Genomic DNA, 25,498 nt, shown 5'->3' with positions numbered 1-25,498 from the left:
TGGGCCCAACTGCTGACCTGACCTAGTTCATTACGTGGCTATAAAAGTGGTGATTCCAGCATGGTTCAAGGGACAAGAAAGTGAGAGAAGCTGGGGGGCTAGGGGGAGGCACAAAAAGCAACCATCTTATTGAGTGTTGATTCTTACATGCAGCTGTGAAAACTAATCTGCTCTGTAGACCCTGAGAAACTACCCAGGTTAACAAAGAGAATCAGGTAAGGGCCATGATTTTCTCACTTGGCTTCAAATTAACTGTAAAATAATCCCCATAACACAAGTTGGTCATGCCAAATCAAGCATCTTTCTAACACCATACAAATAAGCTGATATGTCTTCTGTGCTGCCAGAGGGAAAAGAGATTATCTAAATACAGAATGGAGTTAAACACACAGGAGCTATAACGAAATAGAACTAGAAAGCAAATGCAATAGGATCTTATGCAGCAATGTATACAAAGCCTACATACAACTACTTTAACAAAGCTGGAAGGAAATATCCCTGCGCGATTCCCACATTTTCCTCTGTACCACTCGGCATCAATTTTCTCCAAAAGACAAACAGTGTCTCCAGAACGAAGGTCCAGGTCATCTGCATGCTCTGCAAGACAGCATCATTTCAGTTAATGGTAGTTGTCACACTCACCAATTTTGTCTAAGTAAAACCTTCTTAATATAAATACCACAGACAAGACCAGAATGAGTTTTTAGAAAGTCTTAATTATACTTGATAAACCAGTTAGCTTTAATTAAAAGACTGGCCCAACTATAGCTAAACCCGTGGATTTGAACAACCCTACATTAAGACCTCACAGGCTGAACTTCCTCATAATTTTTAAGCTCTAATTCTTAAGAAAATTCCCATTTGAAAGTCTTGGAGTAAAACAAGCTTCCAGAATATTCACATTTACTTACCTGCAGGAAAATCATGCAGGACTACAGCATGCGGTGCACTTGTGTCAGAAACTTTTGGAGTGTGGTTTGAATCCTGACAACAACAAATAAATCCAAGTAGTTTATAAATAATGGAAGATACTAAGAGAGATTCTCTGTTATGTACTCTGAAAGTAATTTTCTGACTTTGGGCGTGATGTTGTTCTAGTATCAGAGAATTGCCTTTGGAGGCAATGGTTAGTATTGGTCACACAGCTATGGGTCTGAATTCTTTATGAGTTTCACCAGTGTAAATCAGGATGCACTTCACCAAAATCTACTTTTGAGACAGTAAAAGGAAGGGAAGGCATGTAACTTTTCCCAGTATAGACAAAGCCTCAGTTATCTCTGTGGGTCAGAAGTCGAGCATTGATAGCAACTCTGACTGCAAGGGATGCAGCCAAATTTTGCACTGCTGCTCGGCACTCCTTGCTCACAGAGAACACCCCAGCACAGCTCTCCCCAGCCCACTCAGCAGGGGCAGCACATCTGCCAACTGCCAAGCATTTTATAGGGGTAAGCAAGCCACTAGGCCTTTGCTTACAGGAAGATAACGCTGAGGGAAAATGACAATTTTGTTGTGGGATCTTCATAAAGAGAAATTATATTCAAAATGCTGAGCCTTCTCTATCCCACCCACCAAGAATTTTTAGTCCATACTGATGACAATCACTGTGCATGAATTACATTCTAAGTAATTCATTGCGTACAAAAAAACTCAACCAAAAAAGTCCAACATGGACCAAGATAAGGCCAGAATAATACAAATTACAACAGATAACAAGAGATTTCATAGACAACAGTTTCAGCCATGTAGGTTTCTGATAATAATCAAAAAGGCTGCTTATAGCTATAAACTATAATAGCTATTTAATATTAATACAGTCATGCCCTAAAAACAGGTTAGGTTGTGTAGAAGCAGAGAGGGGAAATACTTTGAAGTCTATATATGAAAGCCAATTCACTGATACATCATGTACAGCACTTCATAAAACTACTCGCTTATCTTTTGCCCACTTTTCAGATACTCAGCCAAGGGAGTGATTCCCATGAGACACTTTACCACTTTCCTCTCCCTTCTGGCACTCCAAGTAATCACTGTTGCTCTGCTCCATAAGCAGAATGGTCTTGTACCATAAGGAAAATCACCATTATTGGCTTTTGTTTGGGTGGTTGTTTTGTTTTTATTAAAGAAACACAAGGATTTAATAAACCACTATTGCATTTCTTACTCTAAAGCCTAAAGCACTTGATACTTTCACAAGGATTTAATAAACCACTATTGCATTTCTTACTGTAACCTCTAAAGCCTAAAGCACTTGATACTTTCATGCAACAGGAGTCTTGCTCATTAAATATTTATCAGCAGAAAAAAAATTGCCTTACCTTACAGGACAGTTCTCCAGTGTTCCTGGGAAGGCAATCTTCCTTGACAACTCCATGAGGCACAGGTTGCTTGAACAGAAACAGAGGCAAATGGAAAAGTTTGTTTCACTTCTAAGCATGAGGAAGTCCTACTGCAAGTGAAAACGGTCAGATGATGGAACTATTCAGACCACCTACTACAGGTAACTAATTCAGGAGTCCAGTGGAAGAGGAGAAGCTCCTTTGGAAGGCATTCAGAACAGACTGCTGGTGATACAAACTGCCACTTCAAGAAACCCAGGTGTTGTCATCCACTTTAAGTGTCTTAGCCACCTAACTGGTATCATACCATACGGTACATGAAGTTCAGCAACACACTGTGACACAGAACATATTCATTTGTCATGCAGGGCACTGGAAAAACAACCTGGGAGGAAAACTTCACTGACAGTAACACTTGAGGGCAGGCAATTACTAGTGATCTGCTACTGAAAAAAAAATCCCATCTACAAAATATGTCACATGTTTCTCAGGTAAATAGGTGTGGCCACACCAGAGAGGAAGCAACATGCTTCCTTTATCACAAAGCTGTTTCTACTGTAAACTTAGATACATCTTTTTCTCTCTCTCTTGCTCCCCTGCTCTAAATGCAAGAGTGAAGATCAAAGAGGCGGCAACAGAAAGCTTCCACTTTGTGCTGAATGCTGATGATGTTCATGCTATGGTTGTGTGGGTGCTTTTTTTGACAACAGCACTGGTTCAAGCAGTCACCAGCTCTGATCGCTGACCAGTTTCAAGTATCTGGGGAAAGACTCTCTCCTTTTTATCTGTAATGTTGATCCATTTGTATTTAATATTCCCCAACAACACATGCAATACCAAAAAGAAACATTTTTATAACGAAAAGGGATGGCATCAATAAGATGAAAATGTAAGGTAAGTGATGTTACATTCCTCACTCTTTGCAGGCTTGATTAAGCAAGGTAAGCTACTTTTTAAGTTCTAATGCTTCCCCAACTTTCTTAAGCATTTTGACATATACAGGGAAAACCAATATACAAATGCAATTATTTAGCATCATTTTACGTGCTGTAATCGAATTCAGAACTGGTGACTGTAAAAGAACCCCCAAACCCCAAAGCTATACATTAAAGATATAGATAGATAGATATAACATATATACATGAAAATACACACACGTGTATGCATGTATATATTGCTTTCTCCAGTATTACCTTATAGTACTTATTACGATTTCTCTATTAGTATTTTCTAAGGAAGATTATGCTGATGCAGTTTGAAAGCCACATCATTGTAACCTACCTTACTACCTTTTTCACTATGATTTTAATCAGCACCGTTTTATAAACAACAGTCTCAGACAGAATATCTCAACTCTTACCATGTATTTATTGTAAAGAGGATGACCTGGTTTAGGTCTAGGAGGTAATGCTGGATCTGGATTTTTAAAGCCTTGACTTTTTGCTCTCTTGGGTCCCAGTCTGAACTTGCTGGTTTTTTTATCAGGAGCGATGTCAGAAGTAGATCGCGAAAGAGCATCCTTCTGGGAGGAGGTCTTGGCTGCGGAGAGTTTTGGTGGAGGTGGCCTTCCAGGAACACCTTTAGGTGGGGGAGGTCGAGCAGGTATAATTTTTCCATCCACAGGCCTAAAAATTGGGCAAAACATCAGAGAAATATGCATATTAATAAGCCTGCAACCTCATCCTCCACCACAGCCCTAGTTATAGCGTATGCAATAAGGAAACGCAAGTCATGATGACCTGGGCCATAGAGCGTGTAGTATCTGAAGCTCTCTGGGAACACATGAACTCTTCAGATACTGGGACTGGATGATCAAGTCCTCAGATCCTTTGACTACGTATTTCCAAGTCTGCTTACCACTTTCACTTATCAACAGCCTGCTGGCTTTCTCAGGAGCCCACTACATAAGCAGGATTTCTTTCAGCAATCCACCTTTAGAAAGAGCTTTGTCTGAAGTTGCCTCAGGATGGAGTTCTTCTAGTGGAGAGCTTTAGTGAAAGCCCTGAGAAGCTCTGCTGATCTAGCTTCAGGAATCAGCTTAGCTCATTCCCTGGGATGTCACTAACCTGAAGTGGCTTTTGGGCCCCTGCTGAAGCTCATGACATATGACACCACTTTGCACAATGGCATTAATAGCAGAATTTACCATTTTTATGCAGCAGATGTCTACTGCAGAAATAAAACACCAGTGAAAATACTCAAGCTTTCTGGCAATGCTGGAGGTACCGCACTCTCATTAGTGTACCAGTAGTTTAGAAACCAAAATCACAGATTAGTACATGACAGTGGTAATTAAAAAAAAAAAAATTAAAAATCTAAAAAAACACCCTTACTAAGAATTGATAAAAAAAAGCTACCTATACAGTACACAAGAGCCATAATTTTTAGAATCAAAGAAAGTGGCCAAATCAATGATTTGCTAGTTAAAAATCACCTCTGTTATAAACAAGCATTAGGTACATAAAACTTTGGCTTCCTGTTATTAAGAACCCTGGCACTACCACTATTCCAAAAATACAACATTGTTTGATTGTTATTGGGAAATCTTCAGCCAGTTACTGCAAGTTTCTCCTACAATTGTCTCTCTTTTTTTCATATAGTGTAATTCAGCATAATTATTTGCTCATGTGAATTTCTCAAGGGTCCATAAAAATTATCAACCACAACAAGTGTGCATTAGTGGATCTTTGGAGTATCCTTCTGACATATTTTGTGTCATCCACCACTTGAGAAGATATTAGTGCTCTAGTAATGCTCCTGAAGAGAGTTCTCTATTACATTTGAGTATGGATTATTTTTTAAAATCTCAAAAAATTTTTCCACTTTCGTTCAACTTTTCTTGGCCTCATCCTAAACTAGGTATTTTTAATACTGACAAAAGGGGAAATTCCAAGTTAGACTGCATTAAATCTGGAAAAAAACCAGCCCATACATTTGTGAAGCAACTCAACTAAACAAGAAAACCCTAATAAGCAATTCAGAGAATTACTATGACTTCAAAAAAAAAAAATCAACTTGAGCAGAAGGGTGAAAGGACAAAATGTTTACTGCAGTTTCAGAGACCCATGGGAGAATCAGGAATGCTGTTATGTTAAACAGAATGGGGGAAAGTAACAAGCCTATAAGGAAAAATAATGAGGTGTTTCCTTGTGGGTACAACCATATTCCTTCCTGTTAATGAATGCTTGGTAGACTAAATTTAATAACTGAAAGATTCTCTCGTCTTGGCACAACAGAGCAAACTCTTGTGTTTAAACCCACAGATTTGAGTGCAGATGCTGAGATAGCCACAGTAGGCTAGCTAGCCAATGCCTTACCTCCCTCCAGTTTGTCTCTGGCATTTAGTGGACCTGAATTTAAGGCTGGTCCTGCTACTTTTGCCTCTGCAGACCTTCTTTCTTGTTGGTTCAAAAGAATAAAAAAACCCCAGTGTTATCATTGATTCTGCAGCTTCCCAGGGTTTTTAGGTCTGAAATGAACTGTGTAAATTAGCTAGTACTTCTGGGAAGGTGCTGGCCCAGAATCTGCCCTCTTCAGGGTGCCAGCATCTGCCACTTCAATTCCTTCACCACTCAAACCCAGCCACAAGTGCAAGTGCTGTTGATCAAAAGGTCAGCAACATGCAGGAGGGGATGTTCTACGTTCAGCTGTGGGTGAAAAGGTTAAAGATGCAGAAAGGAATGACTGTCAGCAGCCACTGTACATTAGCTGAAGAGCCAAACAGCTGTCCTCCTATAATCTCCCTGCTCATACCAATAATGCACAAACAAGTATTAATCAGCTAGCAATTTGGTCCTGCCTATTTATTAGTGAGCACACTACCTACCCAAGCCTATTGAGTTGGGACTAGAGTTGGTAGTGTCTACATTGAGACTCACTCGGCAACTAGCTCAGAAACACCACTTTTAAGTCATGGAAGAATTGCACTTACCTTGGGGGTAGCACAGGTTCTAGCTGAGACACTCCACCCTGTTCTGAGTGATCAAACTCCTACAAAGATTCAAAAGAGAAAAGCCATTTATTTAAGCCTAAGAAACAGAAATGATCTTGTTTAAATGATGCATTTCTTATATGAAATTATACCCTACAGACAGGAAAAACAAGAGTTTCTGGAGGTCTGGGAATAAAGTAGTATTACAGTGTGTTCTAGCATTTTAAAGTCTAGTTGGACATAGACGGAGATGTAAATAATCTGGTTGATGCCCTGAATCACAGCTTAAATTGTGCATTAGGTATGACCCAGCCCTCTTTTTCCTACCACATGGGAGTCAGGGCTTAAGAACCAAATTCAGGAGAGTCATACAACTGTACAATCTCGCTGCCCATAGGATTCCAACTGCCACAGTTACCTCATCAATTTTGATTTAACTTTGACAGATTAAACACTTCTAACAGGCTTAAAGCAGAAAACATGACATTGATGCAACTCGCACAGGACAGTGTCTCTTGCAAACAACACCAGCTTCTGTTATAGAAGGCATCTAAGTATGTTTCCTAGAGATCTAACAGATAAACCCTGGTGCATCTTGCTTTGGCAGATTAAGGCATCACTCTTCCCAGCTGCCCATCCTGACCCTGCCAGAGATTACTACCCTGTGGCAGAGTCAGCAGAGGGGAACATGTGCCATGTCTGAAGGGCTTGGACCACAGTAATGGATTAACAAGTTACCATCCTTTCTGCCTCCTGCTGTTCATTTTCATCCCAGTGCCAGAGAGTACTGCCAGCTCCACTGAACAAGCACAGCTGCTCACGGAACAGCATGGTAAATCAGAGTGCTGAATCTGGGTTCAAAAGTATCCTTTTTGAACAAGTAATTTTAAATAGCTCTGAACAGTCTTGCTTACTTAATTAGGAATACATATGCTTGAATCTGGTAAACAATTTATGTGATTTTTCCCACCTAGAAAATACCTAACTGTATTCTCTAACAAAATTTTGAGCCTTGATTAAGTCCCCAAACGAATGTTCCTGATTAAAGGATCCTGATTAGAAAGAAAACAACCTGCCAGTTTTCGATAGGGATGTTATCCTCACACCAAAAATTTTCCTCTTCTGTGTGAAAAGGAAGAAATCTGTACCAACTGCTGCTTACAGTCAACGATTTTTACTGTTGCTGGTTAATCACTTCCACTGACAAACAATACTCGTTTTAGAAGCACAGAAGTTCTTATCTTTCCAAAGATAAGATTTAGATGTTTCAGTGGGTTTGATGCAGTCTTTTTCTTAAAAGAATCCTCTGAAGCTTACCCATGCCTGTCACAATAACCTGGATGACACTGTAAAAATTTTGGGGTTGCATTGTATAAAACGTTATTTAACATCTTGTATTGGAAATTATTTTTTCAGCATTATCCAGAAAAGATGAAACCTCTATGAATACCCTCTTCAATCATGACATTTAAAAACCCCTTTATCCTATTAGCAGAGGTAGCTACAAAGACATTTCTTGGCAGCTGTCCATCTAGTATGGGCTTTTGATATGATTTGATCTTTTTACTGCCTGTGGTTTCCGCAAGGTTCTCTGCCATTCTTGCCATCACAGCACTCAATATTTGGAAATTCTACTGTCGTTTTCTGGTTTCTTTTATTTCCCCTTTGCAAGTCAGTGTCAAAAGGCTATAGGATGCACAGCTACAATGTCTACCATTACTATGTGCTCAGGAGCGAGGACCAGAGCCTTACTTTCCAGAACAGATGGTTCTACTCAGGCTCTGACAGGAGTAGGAAAGAGCTGAAGAAAGCAAGCTTCATTCATCTACATAAAAGTTTCCTCTGCCTGGCAATTAGCACAGACACCCAGGAGTACTGTGTGTATGAAGGTAAGAAAATACCTTTCTAAAGGACTTAGACAATATTTCACTGTGCAAATCTCATTGGACTTTGAATCACTTTGCGGTGCTTTTGAAACTAAATTGTAGAATATCCTGATTCCAGCTGCTAAATAAAGAAAATTGAAGATAGATGTGATCAAAGTTTAGTAAAATCAGCAAAGCACTTTTCAGAACTGACAGCAATCTAAATTACCTAATTAAATTAGAGGATTTAATTAAAAGAAAAAAGCCTTATATTTTTAAGTAGTCCTTTTCATCCTTTGGTCCTTCAAATAACTTACTTTACAAATGCTTGGGAGTCACAAGGGATCTGTCAACCAAAACAGACAAAGTTGTAATACAGGAAAACAGTTCTAACTTACCACTTTTTTTACTAGGTCACCACTGTTGGGGGATTTCATTTAAAGCTGTAAAAAACCCAGATTGAAGTCCAATTAATAGCTTCTTTACATGGACCAACAATAGGTAAGGGAATCCACCTTGGTTTGGGGCATTTTTTTGTGAGCATAACTTCCTTCCTCAAAGCCAGAGCAGCCAATGGGCAGGACCACTTAAAGACTAGAGAAGTGAAAAGGGACGTGAAGGGAACATTGCAACTCTGAGGTTGACTTCAGGAGTACTTCCCATCCTGCATAATGGATCTTCACTTTACTCTCAGGACACCAGCAAGTTATTCTAGGGCTTCAGGGTTTCAGCTGCAATACTTGTTGATATAATATTAGATGAGTAGAACAGTTTCTACCCCTTGGGAATGTCAGACTCATTACTGGATACCCTGAAACACCATCACCATCTCTCAGCCACATTTCTAAACTGGCTCACTTTTTTCAGCTGTCAGCTCCTGGAATATCCTTCAGGCTGGAAAACAGCTGAGGGTTATTTCAAGTAACCCTGAAAGATCAGGAGACTTGGATGGAAGAATCTCCAGAAAGGTAAAGGCAAGAAAAGAAACTGTTGCCTGCTACAAAATTCAGAGTGACAGAAAGAAAAACAGAGATGGAAGCTCCCTGGTAGTCTTTAAGGAGTTACGAGGACAATTGAGACGAAACACTAGAACTCTTACTAGGGAAGAGTGATGATGTCCTCAGTCTCAGTAAAGAACACAAAAACCTGCTAGTTATATAACATTTTCTTTCAATGTCTCTGCCATTGAAACCTGGGAAGCACTTGGACAGGTTTTGCCAGCATATTTACCGATCATTTTGTCTTTATATATTGGAACCTTGCCATCTATTTTACAACATATTTGTAAACCAAGAAAATTCATTTCATACAAAGAACTTCAGATACTTAAGCTCTTCTGACTTCCAGCCGGTCTTGGAGTTATGTAAAAACATGTGTAAACAGCCTGGACATTTCTAAACTGATGACAAAAAAGAAGAGAGATTCTATCCTAATGAAAACTTTCATTTGCTCATTTCATGAAAAGTACTCTCCACAAAGAAACAACACAAAGGAAGGAGAAGTGTTACTTGTTTTCAACAACTCAGTTGCATTACTATGATCTAAACCACTGGTGTGATGTTTAAAAATGGACCAGTTCAAAGATAAATCCCTTATTTGTAGGAGCAGGTCACAGTTACCGTGTTGGCAGTAACCAAGCACGGGGAAAAAAAGTTAGTGAAGCCCATCGCTCTTCTAAGCTAATATGATGGATGAAAAGTAAAAACAATACCTGACAGTAACTGCAAGAGAAATCTTCTCTTATCGTACCTTACTGATATATAAAAAGCATGTCAGATTTATTTATTCACACCACTTCAAATCTTGATATATGCACAGATGGCCTAATTTCCTCGCCTTTACTCTTTGTAAGACCAAAATTAAAGGAAATAAAGGAAGAAAAAAACCCCCAAGAACTAGAAGGCAGGTGTTATTTTCAGTGATTTCCCAGTGTAATAACTGAAGTGGAAGTTTAATGCTTCCTTCTAATCACATCTCAACAAAAATGCTAATGCTAAATGAGTGCTTTACTGGAGTTCAAATTCTTAAGCATCCAGCTCTGTCCCCTTTTTGGTAGTGCTGGGTGGGGGTTTTTTGGTTTATTGGGGTTTTTTGTTTTGGTTTGTGCTGGTTCCTGACAGAATTAATGTCCCTCCGTACCCACGATGGTGAAAGACCCCTTATACTGAGATTATGTAGCCCTCTTACAAGGTTAATCCTACTATATCCATGTTATACCTTGGCCCAGTTGTACTTTTCTCATTTTTTTTTTAACTTTTAACAGCTTACATTTCTGCAGCAGCTCCTAGCTGACAAAAGGCTACTCTGCTTTCCTGGAATCTGCTTATGTTCCTCCACATCCCATTAATCTTCCAGCCACAGCCTCCCATAAAGCAGTCCTTCACACCCCCTGACAATTGTAGCCAAGTACAGTATGACTGTCAGTCTCCTGTGGAAAGTTCAATTACCACTAGAGAGCAGCAAGGGACCAGTTATCTACGAATTCAAAAGAGAATCCAGCTCACGAAAAAAAGAAAAAGAGGAAAAAAATTGACAAGTCTTTTTTTTTAAATGGGAATTACAATTTCCTTCGTGGAGAAGAATTATGTGTTGGATTCTTTACAGTAGTTTGTAAACATATTCATCCAACTGAAAAAACCTTTTACTTATGATCAGGTATTAACAGAAAGACTTTTCCTCTAGCTTTATCTTCAGTCTTCTCTGCATTTTTAATCATTTCCACTGCATTTCTCGCATATGCAGAGGAAAAGAAAACCTAGTGTTTAGCACTGGGGTGGGAGCAGGGAACTCAGGAAATAATGAGAGGAAGTTTTAGGAGAAAAGCCACCTGGACATCTAGTTGCTACAAGTTGGCTCTATACCTACTCTGTGTAGTAAAATGTGATTTTGATATATGAGTTTTAAGAGCTATCTCGTGACACTTCTCCCCAATCTTTGAGGATAAAACATTAGGCTAAACAGAAGCAAGTAGGTACTCCAGCATACAAAGATCAACACAAAGACCTTGTGGCGCTCTGATAAATTTCCACTCTGAGATACTGTCAGTGTCATTTCTAAAGCTGTAAAGGATTAGCGGTGGAAGGCATTAGGGATACAGTAACTGTCAGAAAACTATAGTCAAGACCTTGACACAAAACTGAACACATCAGGTTTTTGCAACCATGTTCTCACATGCCTTTTTTATTCCCTCAACTGCTATCAAAATACTATTGCTTAAATGGGCACAGATTGCAAATCTAACACGGGTCAAGGGAACTTCTTGACGTAAGCTGTGAAAACTACGCTTACATCCCAACTAAGCTGTGTTTGAAGCAAAGTTTAATACACTAATGTTGTTCCTTTGACAAGCGGGGGCCCTGCTCCCAGGAAGCTCAGGAGCAGCATTAAAATAGCCTCAGCTCGTGTTAGAACAGAAGTCAATTTGACCAAAGGTACAGCTCAGTGGTACGGTTTAGCTGACAAAACAAGCTTGCTTCTGCTGACAGGGTCTCCTCCAGCTCTTCCCTGCCAGCCTTTATATTCACCACCACCACCACATTTCACCTCTGATATGCATTAGCTCCTTAAGGTTTGAGGGACATCGAACTTAGCCCAAGGGAGGGAGCCAGATGAGGTAGCTGGGAGGTAGGGAGAAGGGAACGTGACTCCTAGCTATTTCTCCCTCCCAGCACAGCCCTTAGATTGGCTCCTCTGTCTTGTCAAACTGAAACTGTATCACAGGATTCCTTTGGCAGCTAATGTAGCTAGTAAACAGCAACTCAATTAGTAAATAGTAAGTCCCAGTTAAAATGACTTTCTGACAGAGATTTCTCACATAATTTGGGAGAAGAACTTACGTTTCCCAGGTTTAGCTGGGATTCGGATCACAGTGGGTTTCCGGGCTAAAGCTGGTTGAGAAGTCTGTTCCTTTGCAGGGTCACTTTTGGTGAGGAACTGAAATGGATCTAAAAGGAAAAAAAACCCAACATATTTAATATTTATTTGTTGAACACAAATCTCACTGGGTTATTGCTTTCATTATTAAGGACATTTATATTTCACACCCAAGAAAATAATAAAAAAATATATAAATCAGACTGATGCAAATAGCGCATTCAGCTCTTTGTAAATAAAATGTCTGTTCTGTACATCTGCATTTGTAGTTGACTTAACATAAACATGCTCCAGATGCCTTCTGGGATTATATAAGCCATTGAACAAGAGGAACTGCATTGCTTCGTAATAGGGGCCTGAAATCAGGATGGCTTTAGGGAAACATTTTCAAAGCAGTTACTCTAATATGCAGACATAGCTGTGAACACATTCGCTAAAAGTTTTAATCAATAAAATCTTGTCAAAACTAAGCAGTCAGCACTGCAGCAGATAAAATGCCTACAGAAACAAAACAAAACAAAGCAAAGCATTTAAGTATTACTGATTACAAAATGTCTTTTCTGTAGAATAACTAATTCCATGGAAGATTCTGCATCATTTTGTTGATTATAAACCTGGTGTCATGGGGGAGACTGGTTCAGACCATGGAGTGGGAGTCGGGCCTGAGCTCTGCCCCTGCTGGTATCACTCATTCCTCTACAAGCCTGTCCAATCATTCCATCGGTAAGACAGGAGCAATGTTTCCTATGCTTCATAAACTTAAGCACTGGTCTCTTATTAATAGGCATGGGAACATATGTGCATGTAGCAGGCAGCTGTAAAAATACTTGGACATAAATAAAATCCAAATCAATGGGTTCTTTCTCAAGTACACCTTCATGTCAAAGAGCAATACCTCATTTATACCTCTTTACTGCTGTTGACAACTGCTACCTTTTTCTCTGACATTACCAAAAACTGCAGTAAAATGGCAATGCTTAACAGTATTGTAAATGTGTAAAGTAGAAACCGGAGAAACACTCCGGACAATAAATTCTCCATGATACATATTCATAGCCCAAACACCGAGTTTGATCTCCTGCGATGGCCTTTTTAGATATGTAGCTCAATCAGATGTTATTTATGGAGTGTCAGAGTCTCAGAGAGGAAGTATGCTGGGCATCTCTTTAAATTCCTCAGGACTTTTTATAAAAACATACCCTTTCCCAAAACTACCGCCAGACTTTCTGACTAAGTTGGAAGCCCTGTATTTGATAAAATTTTATCTTCAACACTTATAAAAAACAATTAAAAAAATTATGTAAAATGAAGTCATGATTTCTTGCAGACAGTTTCAGATAGTATAACACAATGCAGTTTATCAAGACACTAGAAATCTGTGTCTGGGAATATATACAAGATTTAAGAAAATCCAGAAATTTGGTATTTATTTATGAACAACCTTATTAAAAACCTTTTAGCATTTTAATTTAAAAAGCCTTGGCATTTTTAAAGAGAGGGGAAGAAGACCAACTACATCAAGCCCTGGGTTGGTCTGGTTTGTTTTTTTTAACCAAAACCAGGTCCAAAGTAATTTCAGAGAGAGAAAACACTGTGTAACATTGAGCTGCTGAGTTACAGTGTAATGGACCACCCTCCCGCACGCACACGACTTGGCAGTCACAGGTCCCCCAGCCTCTGCTGCAGCTCCTCCTTGCCGGGCACTTCTGCCTGTAGCCAGCAGCCCCCTCTGCCCGTGCCCCCAGCTCTCCCCAGCTCCTGCTGCAGCAAGAGCAGGGACAACATGCTGCAGGGCCCATGCATGCTCACCCCTGCTCGGATGTCCACCTCCCACTCGCTCCTTGCTTAAGGCTCTCTTTGTAGGTGTACCCATCACATATAGGTGTGCCATGGGCGTTTGCACCATGGGTGTTTGTGCCATGGTCTCAAAGTCAAGACACCTACCTGCCTACCAGGCTCCCCAGAAATCTGCTTGGGTACCTTCATGTCACATTTTAATCATGAATCAAAGCACATCAATTCTTTCTGTTGGGCTGCTTGGAAAACAACTTTGAGCTGTTCTGCTTCAGGTAGAAAGGATCATGACAGGTCAACAATTTGTCTACAGCTAAAGGTATACAGGCTATAGTTAAAAGTAAGCTCTGTTACCATCTAGACAGAAGATGGCTCCATCACCTTGTGCTCAAAGACACTGGCGCATCCAGAAACTAGGCACAGGCAACCCACAATGTTTTAGAAGATAAGGGTAAAACTACAATTTTGTTTCAGTTGTGGATTAGCACTGGTCAGCAAAAGGTTTAGGTCTCTTCAGTGAAAGCTGCATCAGAGCAAGGATTTTTCTAAAGGACTTGAAAACACAGACCACAAGACAGGTGCAAGCATTCTGGCAGTACGGTCATTACAAGAAACAAAAATCCCACTCTTAGAGCAAGCCTGCAGTTATAACTTTCTTTTATTCCTTTATACCTATGTCTGCTAGCTACACATTTATCTAATCTTAACTCTTATGCTGGTGTTCAGAGTGACCTTAGAGCAGCTGAAAGAAGAAAACCGAAAGCGGGCTTTCTTCTCTCTGTCAGTTATCTGGCAGCTCTACAACAGATTTGAGGAGTGACCCTGGCAAGGCAGCAGGGCAGTGGGGCCTCAGAGCTACACTGGCCCATTGGGAAGCTGCAGACACAGGGCAAGCAAAGGAAAGGCGAGCAGGGCTAAGTCACGGGCTCCTTGACACAGCAGGACCATAGGGAACACACTGGCACAGGGAGCACCTCTCGAGGTAAGGTTCCTCGGAGGTTAGGGAAGTTCTGCATGAAGAATGAGGAAACAGTTTTCCAAAGGCTCCGTCTTATAAAACTATAGACATCGTGAGAACAAGTGGAAGAGCTCTAAACATGCAAAACAATCACAAACCTGTATTCTTGTAAATTTATGCGAGATTTAAAATTGTACAGAATTACTGTGTCAGCTGTTAATCACTGCTATGCATAGAAATGGTTTTCTCGACCATTCAACAGTTGGCAGAGGTCTCTAAATCATTAAATCTGAGAAATAATTTTTAAGTCTGAGAAAAGTAATTTCTAAGGCTGAGCAAACCATTCGATGAACCTTAGTTTTCCACTCATTATCTTACATTCAATTATACTGTTGTCACCTCATAATTAGTTTAAAACTCATTACCCTGTTTGTGTTATTCCATTCCCCAGTGTTGGGTTTGCAGCAGAAATTGGCTGAGTAAACGACTGTGCTGCTTTGTGCAATGGGACTGACAACGTATCAAATTTTTATGTTGTTTAACAACAATTGGGCATCGTTTGAGCATAATTCACGGAGGTGTGAAAACAGAATTGTTAATATACTCATTTAAAGCTTCTCAGCTCAAGAAAATTAATCTGCAAGGCCTTTTTCATAACACATATCAACAGACTAATATAGATTTTTTTTTTATTAAACTTTTACAATGATGTTGAAGCCTGTGTCTTCCTTAGTCTCACTTTTCTACAGTTTCTGTTTCAAAGGTTTATGTGATAACATATATTACTGTGCTTGTTCGCAGGAAAGACAAATGAAAGCTATGTATTCAAATACACCCTGTATCATCTCTTTCTTTTACCAGTTTAGGAGAGCCAGCTTTGTTCCCCCCACTCTCATTTACCGTCCTTGTTTAAAATAAAAAATCAGGAGGTCACAGAACAAACCCTAGGTTTTGCCCATGTGAGCAGGCCAGATGGGTATCTTTCTGCAGTATTTATTGGTAGTCTTTAAGTAAGTGGTAGTAAGATGGTAACAGATACCTCAGCAGCAACAAGGGAAACCACCAAACAAATCAGATGTGAAAAGCTAAAAGCACAGAACAGTATTATCTGCTGTGAAGATGCTCGGTCCTGCAAGACGTACTCTCAGTACGTGTGAGAACAACGCAGTACGAAAGGTGTTGATGCTGACATTATGACACTTGGTGCTACAGAAGTATGCAACTGTGTCTATTTTCAACGTTTAATTAAAAAAACTAAATCCACTGTTAGAGGCAAGGCTCACACATTCTCTTCACACAGAACAGTATCCTTATTGGGGTCTTCCAGGAACAGAGAATAGAGCCAAACGTCATCAACAAACGGTTTTATTAAAACCTGGCCCCATGAAACCACTCTGGCATTTGTGGAAGCTTACTTAACCCATACTTGGGGGAAGATTTTCAACAGGTCCCTCCTAGTAGTATCGCTGGAGATTCAATGGAAACCTGACAATGTCCTAAAGACGAATGGGGTCCATGCTCAAGAAAAGCTGTGAAATGCTACAATTAAAAGCCTGATGTTCACTCAGAGGTTCTAAATCTCAACCTATTCACAACTGTAAATAGACATATTAGACAGGTATCCTACCTAAATTCCAGCTTCGGTGATTTTCCCAATCTCAGTTTTTCCCAGTATTTTTCATCACCAAAATTAACAGTTAACTGTTCTTAGAAATGGTATTTCTGACCTAGAGAGAATAATATGGACTACACCACTTTTCTCAAAATACGCAATTTGCAGCTGCCTCTGCATGGAAAATTGCCATGACCTGGTCATGACCCTATCTTTTAATAGACTGGGAAATTAAAAAAGAAAAAGGAGAAAAAAATTTTTAAAAAGAGAGAGAATGGGATGCAGGCTCTTTCAGGATGTAATCTGTGCATAACCTGTAAGCTCAGGTGAAACTCAGGCTTCTCAGCAATCTCCTAGCCCTAGGAGAGTAGACCAGGTTACTCAGATAAAAGCAGTATAGTATTCAGAAGTAGACTTTGTATGGCTTCAGACTTAAAATTGGAGCAGAGACAAGCGAATCTGCTATCATAACATTCTAGGATTTCTTTCTCCCCAGTCTACACAGAGGTTTTTCACAACTAGCCCAGTCATTTCAGTAGAAGCTATGAACGGACTGTGTGGTCCTGCTTCCCTCAGACTTGAGTTCATCAGGCCAAGGAGATTTGCTTTACCTGTAGTCAAACAGATGCTTGAGTGCGCTGGCAAAAATCTCTTCTATGTAAAAACCTTTACATATAAGTAGCTTTTCCAATGTGTAGTTTTATTTCTGCACCTGCTTATGCTGTTTTATCAAAAGCACACAACATCAGAGCAAGCACACAGTAATTTCAGAAAGTTTTATCTTGAGGATTATCTTTCCTCACAGAAACATTATGTCCAGATGCCAAACCAGAATTTTTAAACTTCTCACACACTTAACAAGATTTTTCAACAAGAGTTGTGCAAAGACTTCGGCACAGGAAGAATTTATCTAGCACCATTTGTTGCTACTAAGAGCAGAGAAAATGTAGTGAACTACTTGCACAGGTTTTAGGCATTGCTCCCTGTTCACTGTCGACATCTGACAGATCACCACAAAAAGCAAGGCAACTCAAGGCCGGTGATCACTATTTTTGAGGAATGAGTCCAATCCAAAGAATGAGTGATGTTTAGAGGATACATGTGGAGTTTGCAGAAGGAACCTAGCCATCAGCATGACAAAAGTGCACAAAGTCAAATAATTATGTAGAGTTTGATATTCTCTGGAAACTATAGGGAAAAAAAAATGCTGAGATATGCAACAGAAGATCCAACCTAAATGTACTTGTTGAAAATGCAAGATGTCCTTAACTGAGCAATGAAATATCTCATCCACAGCGTTAGAAAGTTGGAGAGCAGATAAAATAAAATCTACTACTAGAACAGCAAAATTTCTTGGGCTATTGTAACATCTAATGGCAATACAAGCATTTATGGGGTGGAAAACTACAGTGCTACATCGTACACAGAGACAGATATAAATGGACCCTTTCCAAGCTTTCAGCACTTCTCTCTCAAACTGCGGGAATGCCCATGCTTACTACCTGTGTGTATCTAAAAGTGCAGGCATTTGGTTCATTGCTAGCTTGTCCACACAAGGTGATAGTAATTACACCGCCTTGGGCAGAAAAGGACAGCTTATACCAGCATGAGCTATTATGTGAGAGTTTGGAGGCTATTCCTACATTTTTAATCTATTTTGCTAGTTGAAGTAAGAGTAGGATAGTTCAGATTGCAGGAGCCTTCAGGAGGTCTCTAATCCAACCTCCTGCCCAGAACAGGTCAGCCATGAGGTCATGTTATTAGAAATCGGTTGCATAACCTGGTTTCACTTCAAAAACTGGATGCCGGAGGGTATTTGGACATACAGTGGGTAACAAAAAAACCAACCCCCCAAATCATCCTGGAGATTAAGAAACACAGCCTTGTCTATTCTTGCCAGGTAAATAAATGCTTGTTCATTGGCAAAAGATTCAAATACCCCAAAACAGGAAAGTTGGAAATCTCCAAAGCAGAGGATTGGTAATGAAAAGCAGTAGGGCATACAAAATCTGTTTAAGGAAAATGTGAAGGGCAAAGGAATTTATAATGTTGTTTAAAATACTTATTTACCCTCTTGCAAGAATCTCACATGCTTTCAGCAAATGAAAAAAATAGTTTTATTTATAAACACTTCTTTTAAATAAGCATTTTGTTGTTCTTTCTGATCAAAGGTTACCTGCATTTTAAGTGTTACTGTAAAATAAGCAGATTTAATCATCAGAGAAGACAGTTATTATTTAGAATATTATTACATGTGTGTTACCACTTAATAGCATCTATAGACATGGAACTTAAAAGCAAATTCACTTGCATTTGACAGCCTAAAAGGCTCCTCACCTATTATGTAGCTATGATTTAAAAACCTTACTTGTTTCCTGAAACTAGATATAAGGCCCTCTCTTGTGGTAACAGTGGAGTCACTTCCAAGCTCCTTGAAGGCTCCAATTTATGTTTAGTAGGCAAATATCTGCAGTGTCTGAAGAGTTAATGGATGCTTGTTACCACTTCTACTGGAGATTGCCAACCTCGCAGCAAACCCAACAGGACACAGCACAGACCCATACTTCTACCCCCACAATAGCATGTCTTCAGGTAAGTCTGGTTTTGTCAGGGGATTAAGCCAAATAACAGATTAAAATGGATGAGACAGCTCACTCTTTTCTGGGGATGATACTTTTGGCAGTAAGTAAAAAAGGAGGCAGGTAACTTTAAAACCACCATAAGAGTAATTGTAAGTAAACCAGCAGAACACTAAGAAAAGCTGCATTATTCTGAAGATATGTCTGGACTAATCTACCAGTTAGAAATATTTCAGTTCTTTTTTTCTTTTCCTTCCTGAGGAAGCAATTAAAACCAAGCAGCTGGGCAATATCCCCACAGCAGACAAATTGGAGTTACTCAAGCAGCAGTTTTTCTGAATTGACTACAATGTCACACAAATTCCACCATTCATACCACAAGAAGGAAAAAATACATATAAATGAATAGCAACACTGGTTTGGTTGGGGGTTTTTTTGCTAAACAGGCAGAAATGAACTCTTACGCTGTGAAGAAGTAATTAGATAGATAGCTGGATAGATTAGATAAAACAATTAAGAAATTTAGTAGTCGTAGTACTGTTAGAATTGAAATACACTAATATGATGAAGATATCAAAAGAAAGAGCTGTCTCCTGCTGGTAAGGTAAGGCTCTCTGTGAACTACTTTTCAAAGCATTTGGTTTAAATTGAGTTCTAGTATACCAGGCACAGAGCAATCAGTGAATTATATGTTGGTTTAGGGAGAGAGAAGAATAACTCTCCACACGTGAAAAGGAATGAAAACACTCTAGCAAGATCACCTCCAGGTTTTAATTTAAATGTGTGCTTTAAATGCACTGTTACCTTATTTTCTTTGTCCAAAACACATCATCTCAGAACATTTAGCAAGCAGGCACACTACATGCTTTAACACAGCAACTAATACAAGTTATGGGTAAAATCACAGATCTTCTGAAGCCATGGAATTTACACTCAGTTCAGCTTGCTCTAGGATTTCATTTCCAAGCCTTTGTAAAAATGGCTTAGTGAGAAGAGAGCCCACCTGACTGATTACCGAAACTTCTAACCTTCAGGAACTGCACAAATCCCTGTCAGCTACAGGAGAAATGTAAAAATACCTCAGATGAATCAAAATATCACAACTGTCATTAAAGCATTAGCACCTCAAGATTTAGAGTCCCAAGCAGATGCCTTCAGATTCTAAATGACTGACTTGAACAGGAGTAATTTCATTAGGATACAAATGGCTTTGAACATTAGCTCTAGCCTTGGAGTCCAAAATTATGGCACTTAAAACTGGCATCAGTTTTGGCTGCTGATGAAAGGAGCAGTTCTACAGATCTGTCATTCCGGACCTCTCCTTCCTGGCACTTTCCTTGGGCCAACATCAGAGACGCGAGTTGGATGCAAGGTTCTACCACAGTTCACCTCTGAATCTCAGAGCTGTTGAGCTTCCAAAGCTCCCACAGACTTCAACTGGCAGAGTGGATGCCAAAAGCTCCGAAAAAGATCTTGGTACCCAGGGTCTCTATTTGCACCAGAACAGTTCCCCCTCTCCACATAGGTTGGACAAAGATAAAATCATTACTGTTTGGACAAGGGCAAGTTCACTCTACTAACAGCTGTGCTGTTGTAAATGCTGTCAAACACTGATGAAACCCATGGTATTTCCTGAGGTAAACTTGAAAGAAAATCATCCAGCTAGCTGTGGTAGTTAAAACTACCAGTTAAACGCTGACAGTTAAACTGGTGAAACTGTAAACTGGTTTGTTGCCAACATTGTTGATCTTAGCACATAAAGAATATTCAAATATCTTTCACTGCTGTGGAGATGGTAGCCTTCTGTTAGAGGAAGCCAATGTCTTACGCCAGTCAGCAAAATTGCTGTGGAAACTCTGAATTTGTTTTGCCTGTTTCACCTTTCCATTCATATGCTCACTTCAACTTCTGCACCCTCCCCATCATCAACTGAACGCTTCACCTGCTTACTTCTGCATCAGGCATTAGTAGCGGCAGTAATCGATCTGTCCAGTTCTGTTTACATTAAGTGCCAACACGTTTGTGCTGTATCAGAAAAAAATTAAGTTTTGTGAACGCTGTAATCTATGATGTAACACTGCTCTTTGACAAACAAGCTGTTGGTGCTTAGTTTCAAAAACCACTGCATAAAAGCCTTCTTCCTTTCCTGGGGTTGCTATAACAACAAGCTGAGTGCTGTCATTTTGCTAAGTAATGACAATGACAAATATGTAAGAAATGCAAAGGTCTGGGGAACTGGGAGCAAGATTAGAGCTTCTCTTCCTGCCTTTACAAACCATTTTACTGTGGATTCATCTTGCAAATCCTAAGCTGTTCCTATGGGAACATGAGAAATAGCTAGTGTTAGCGCTCAGTGTTGCCTCATTTTTCAGAAAGCCAGTGTTCTTCTTGTGGATGCTTTGTCAAGACATAGCACGGCATTAGTAATCAAGAGTACAGGATATGATCTTGAGCTCACAAATGCCTGCAAAAATCTGGAATGAACCCTAATTTTACAGTGTAATAAAATGATAATGCTATCAGACCTTTTCCTCTTTAGTAGGTAAGAAGGAGTTGCAGCAAAGATGCCATTTCATTGAATGAATAAAATCATGGACAGGTGACTCAAGAAGTCAGGAAACTACTACCTGAATAATTCTTCTGTTAACCATGAGAATGGAAAATACTTTCTAAATGAAATCAAGAAAAACACCTAGGACACCAACCAGAAAGATGAAGACCGACATTCTTATCATTTCATCATGAAAGCTATTTTTTCAGGTGATTTTCATTTGCGATCACTCAACCTCTGATTTAACAGAAGAATTAATGTTATTTAATTTTTCCAGGTTGGGGGAAAGGCGGTCTTTTAGTGTACATAGCCAAAACATAATTTTCATCACATGCACAGTGATTGTTCCATGACTCCAGTCTCTCCAGACACGATGACCACGACTCTGTTCCCAACTAGACACTGTCAGTAATACAATTCCTTGACATAAGTATGAAATGCCTCTCCGGTCACCCTGTACTCCTGCCTCCTTCCAGGCTTGGTACAATATTCTGCAGTATTCCTGGAAACTGTCAGTCCAAGAAAAAATGGACTTGTATCCACATGGTGGTAATTACCTCTCCTGCAGGATCTTCTGTTGCCTTATTTCACTGCTTTCATAAGCTCCCCTGAGATCTGTATGTCTGTACATACTGATCTTAACAGTTTAGGGCCTTAAGGGACTTTCTACATCTGCCTTGGGTTTTTTATGCCAACACAGAGGAGAAACAACAACAAATCAGAACTTCGTCTAACAATATAATCCACAAACTGTGAAGAAATTGCATTTGTTAACAATCATTAATATTGATTTACTGTGACAATTACACAGTGTCAATACTTCTCTTTTCGGAAAGCTGAGATGATAAATGAGGTTAAAAAAAAAGAAGATTCAAAATCATGGTTAGTCCCTTAAACAAGCATTTTGTATGACACATCATCTGTTTTAAAGCAGAACTCTCCCTGGATTGCAATGGGGCTGGTGAGCTAAATCAGGACATACTTAATATTAAGAAGGAAAAACATATTGCTATAAAATTTAATGACAGCCGAACACCCACCTGTGTCTTAAACTACCTAAAACAGCATAAAAAAAAATCAACCCCAAGCGCTTAATGGAATCAAACAAGGTTTATGAAAGGGATGTAGTTGTAGTAATTAATTTGTCCATATGAAATAATTATTTTCACTTATTAGAAAAAATTGAAGTTGTGTAACAGGCATACAGTCGCGTGACAAGACTAGACACAAAAATAGGAAAGAGAAAGTAAGTAGGCACTTGTGAGATGGACAAAGTATCCCAGTACGTTTGATCACAAGTTTCCCTAAATGCAACAACATTGCTGCTTCTCTAGATGACTAAATTTCTACTACAGAACTTCAGGCACTCAAATTAGTCTGATTAGATGGCAAGAGATAAGATGTCCCAAGTTCCCCAGAGAGAACTGTGATACATTCCGAGGTGACATCTAGCATATAATGTCAAGTCTTTTATCATTATTTTAGTAATCACATAATAAATACAGCAGGCAAGTTCTGAGGTTTATATAGCCTTGAAACCTCCCGAGTCTCAAAATCCAAGTAATTTCATAGTGATCTTGACATAATAGAAAACCAGGAATTTCATATACACACATAAACCCCATCAAGACAGGTAGACATAACTCACACAGGAACATATACCTGCAAAGAGTAACCACAGTGACAGTTTAAAGAAATTTCTTCTTACCTGCTGCTGCTTCAGAACTGATGCTATCTTTAACTGCACAAGCTGGACTTAGGGGCAAAACGTCATCATCAAAGCTGATCAGATCTCCTTCCACACCTAGTTTATTTTGAGAAGCAGGTGCTGAGGAGTTGGCTGCAGGTGACAATTCCCCGAGAGACTTGAAAACTTTTTCTTGGGCAGATACGGAAGCCCGTGGGGGAGCAGCAATCGGTTTTAATGAGGCCAAAGAAAGGGCAGGATTTTCTCCGTAATGTGACTTTTTAGGAACAAGAGGCCTTGGAGCAGGAACAGGAAATTTCTTTTGTCCATTACTGTTCTCTGCAACTGATCCACTCCTTGCGTCCAGAAAATCACTACTACTACTTTTAACAAGGCCAGGTTTTGGCTTCTTTGGCAGTTCAGGTTTGGTTACAACACTGCTCCCAATTGCTTCAGGTTGAGGCTGCAATTCCTTGGAAGGTGTTGATTTGCTTTCTGTCCATGCGTCCCAGTCTCCTGAAATTCTGCTTACCCCTGGCTTTGGAGCAACTACTGGCTTCTTTGCAGTTACAGGTCTTGGGGGGAATGAACGAGGGGCAATTTCTGGCTTTTTTGATAATCCTGAGGTATCATTAGTTCCTTGGGATTCAAAAACTTTGATCCTTGAAACGATACTATTTTGGCTCTTTTCTGTACTCATGCTGTCCATTGCCAAGTGATTGTCTAGTAAGCTATCATCTAGGAAAGATGACTGCTGAATTGGAGGTTGCTGCCTTTTTGTGGTAGACTGGTTCACTTCTCCGCTGTCTATCTTACTTTCAGTATTTTTGACCACAGGTCTGAGATTGCTTCTTGATCTTGGCTTTGGCACAGGACATATCACAGCATTGGGATTTTCTTGGCACCTCTGACCTTCAGAACTTTCAAAGACTATTAAGGGATGCTCATTTTCTGAAGAAGACCTATTCAGAAGAGATGCAGAAGGCCTAGGAGGTTTAAGAGGACTCTGCCCTGCTAACAGAAAAGAAAAGGTTTCAGTTACCTATTCCAGAACACTATGTTATTTTTTGTCAGCCATCAGGACAATGAACATGATGGTTTTCATTCAGAACTTACTGCTGCTTGTGAAACTGCAGTTCTCTTTCTAAAAAGATGAATGAAAAAATATACAAACTCTAGGAATAAGCTGAAGGTTGCTGAAATGCACGGTATCTACACATTGTGAGTTCAAAACTACTTGTTAGCTTGCAGCATGAGGGGCATGCAAGCAACATCGAGACCAAAAAATAGTACAGTAACTTCACCAGCTTGGTTTGCGCTTTTCAGTCTGAATGTGTAATACTGCTGCTATTCCAATTGGACATCTGAGCAACTCTGGCTCCAAAGCAATTGTCATTATGGCTGAATTGAGCACAACTTTCAAGATTTAATTATAGCCTGACCATGAATGCAATGGTAGTTCTTCAGAAGAGAGGATTTTTACAGAAATTTACAGCAGTAATAATTCACAGAAATTTAACTGTTATACATATTAAATGCTGCACAGATCAATAATAAAGAACGTCTTCAGGAGACATCAATGAGAAATCCAAAACAGCCTCACCTGGATAGCCTGCAGATTCCCAGTGTGTAGGCACACTAGTTTTTACATTACTTCCCGGCAAATGGGTGATTAGTTCCTCCGGAAAGTCAGTTTGTGTTGCAGAAGTAGTGGTATGTCTAGGAGCAGCAGCATTATTGTTATTTGTTGTATTGACTTGCACTTGATTGATTTCTTTTATCACCTGCTCATATGATGGTGGAAGCTACAAAACAGAGATAAAAATATTAATGTACATCTAGGTATGATTCTTTAAAAAAAAAAGGCATCTAAATTTAAAAACACTAAATGAACATATGCAGAGGAAAAGAACACTGTTATACTCTTTTATTCAATGCGATGAAAGTCTAAGCAAGCAAACACTCTGTTCCTCTCTAACTTAACATGCTTTTTACCTTTGTAAATCAAACACACCGCATGTAAATTCATGCTCACCTCAGCTGGAATATGCTCATTTCTCCTCCACTGAGCATGAGATGAAGCAGAAGGGAATCCTAACCCCTGAGGAGTGACAGGGCTTGCACCTGGAAACCAGGAGGATGGCCGGAGGGGTTCGGCAGCAACTATTGTAATTTCAGGACGTCTGGAAATGAAGGCAAAGGGAAATGATTACCTAAAACATTTTAAAATAGTTCTTTTAAGTATAAAAGAGGAAGGTTTTCTTGGCATAGGAAATCAAAATAGCTCAGGTCTTTTTTACTTAACCAAAGAT

The 25,498-nt window shown here is 39.6% G+C and overlaps 1 protein-coding gene across 1 annotated transcript in view; it reads right to left on the bottom strand.

Moving 5' to 3' along the window:
- Nucleotides 1-25,498, bottom strand: part of SH3D19 (SH3 domain containing 19) — a 73,266-nt gene that overhangs the window by 9,411 nt on the left and 38,357 nt on the right. The window contains 11 exon segments of the mRNA XM_035890401.1: nt 467-597; nt 912-984; nt 2,316-2,384; nt 3,697-3,961; nt 6,268-6,326; nt 8,531-8,562; nt 8,564-8,575; nt 11,969-12,076; nt 23,208-24,197; nt 24,790-24,991; nt 25,222-25,369. Coding sequence (XP_035746294.1) covers nt 467-597; nt 912-984; nt 2,316-2,384; nt 3,697-3,961; nt 6,268-6,326; nt 8,531-8,562; nt 8,564-8,575; nt 11,969-12,076; nt 23,208-24,197; nt 24,790-24,991; nt 25,222-25,369 — 2,089 coding nt within the window.

This window comes from Egretta garzetta, unplaced genomic scaffold, assembly GCF_000687185.1.
Source record: "Egretta garzetta isolate BGI_Z169 unplaced genomic scaffold, ASM68718v1 scaffold32, whole genome shotgun sequence".
In the NCBI taxonomy this organism is placed as follows: domain Eukaryota; kingdom Metazoa; phylum Chordata; class Aves; order Pelecaniformes; family Ardeidae; genus Egretta; species Egretta garzetta.
The sequence above is the reverse complement of the archived record's forward strand: the minus strand, read 5'-3'. Positions and strand labels throughout refer to the sequence as shown.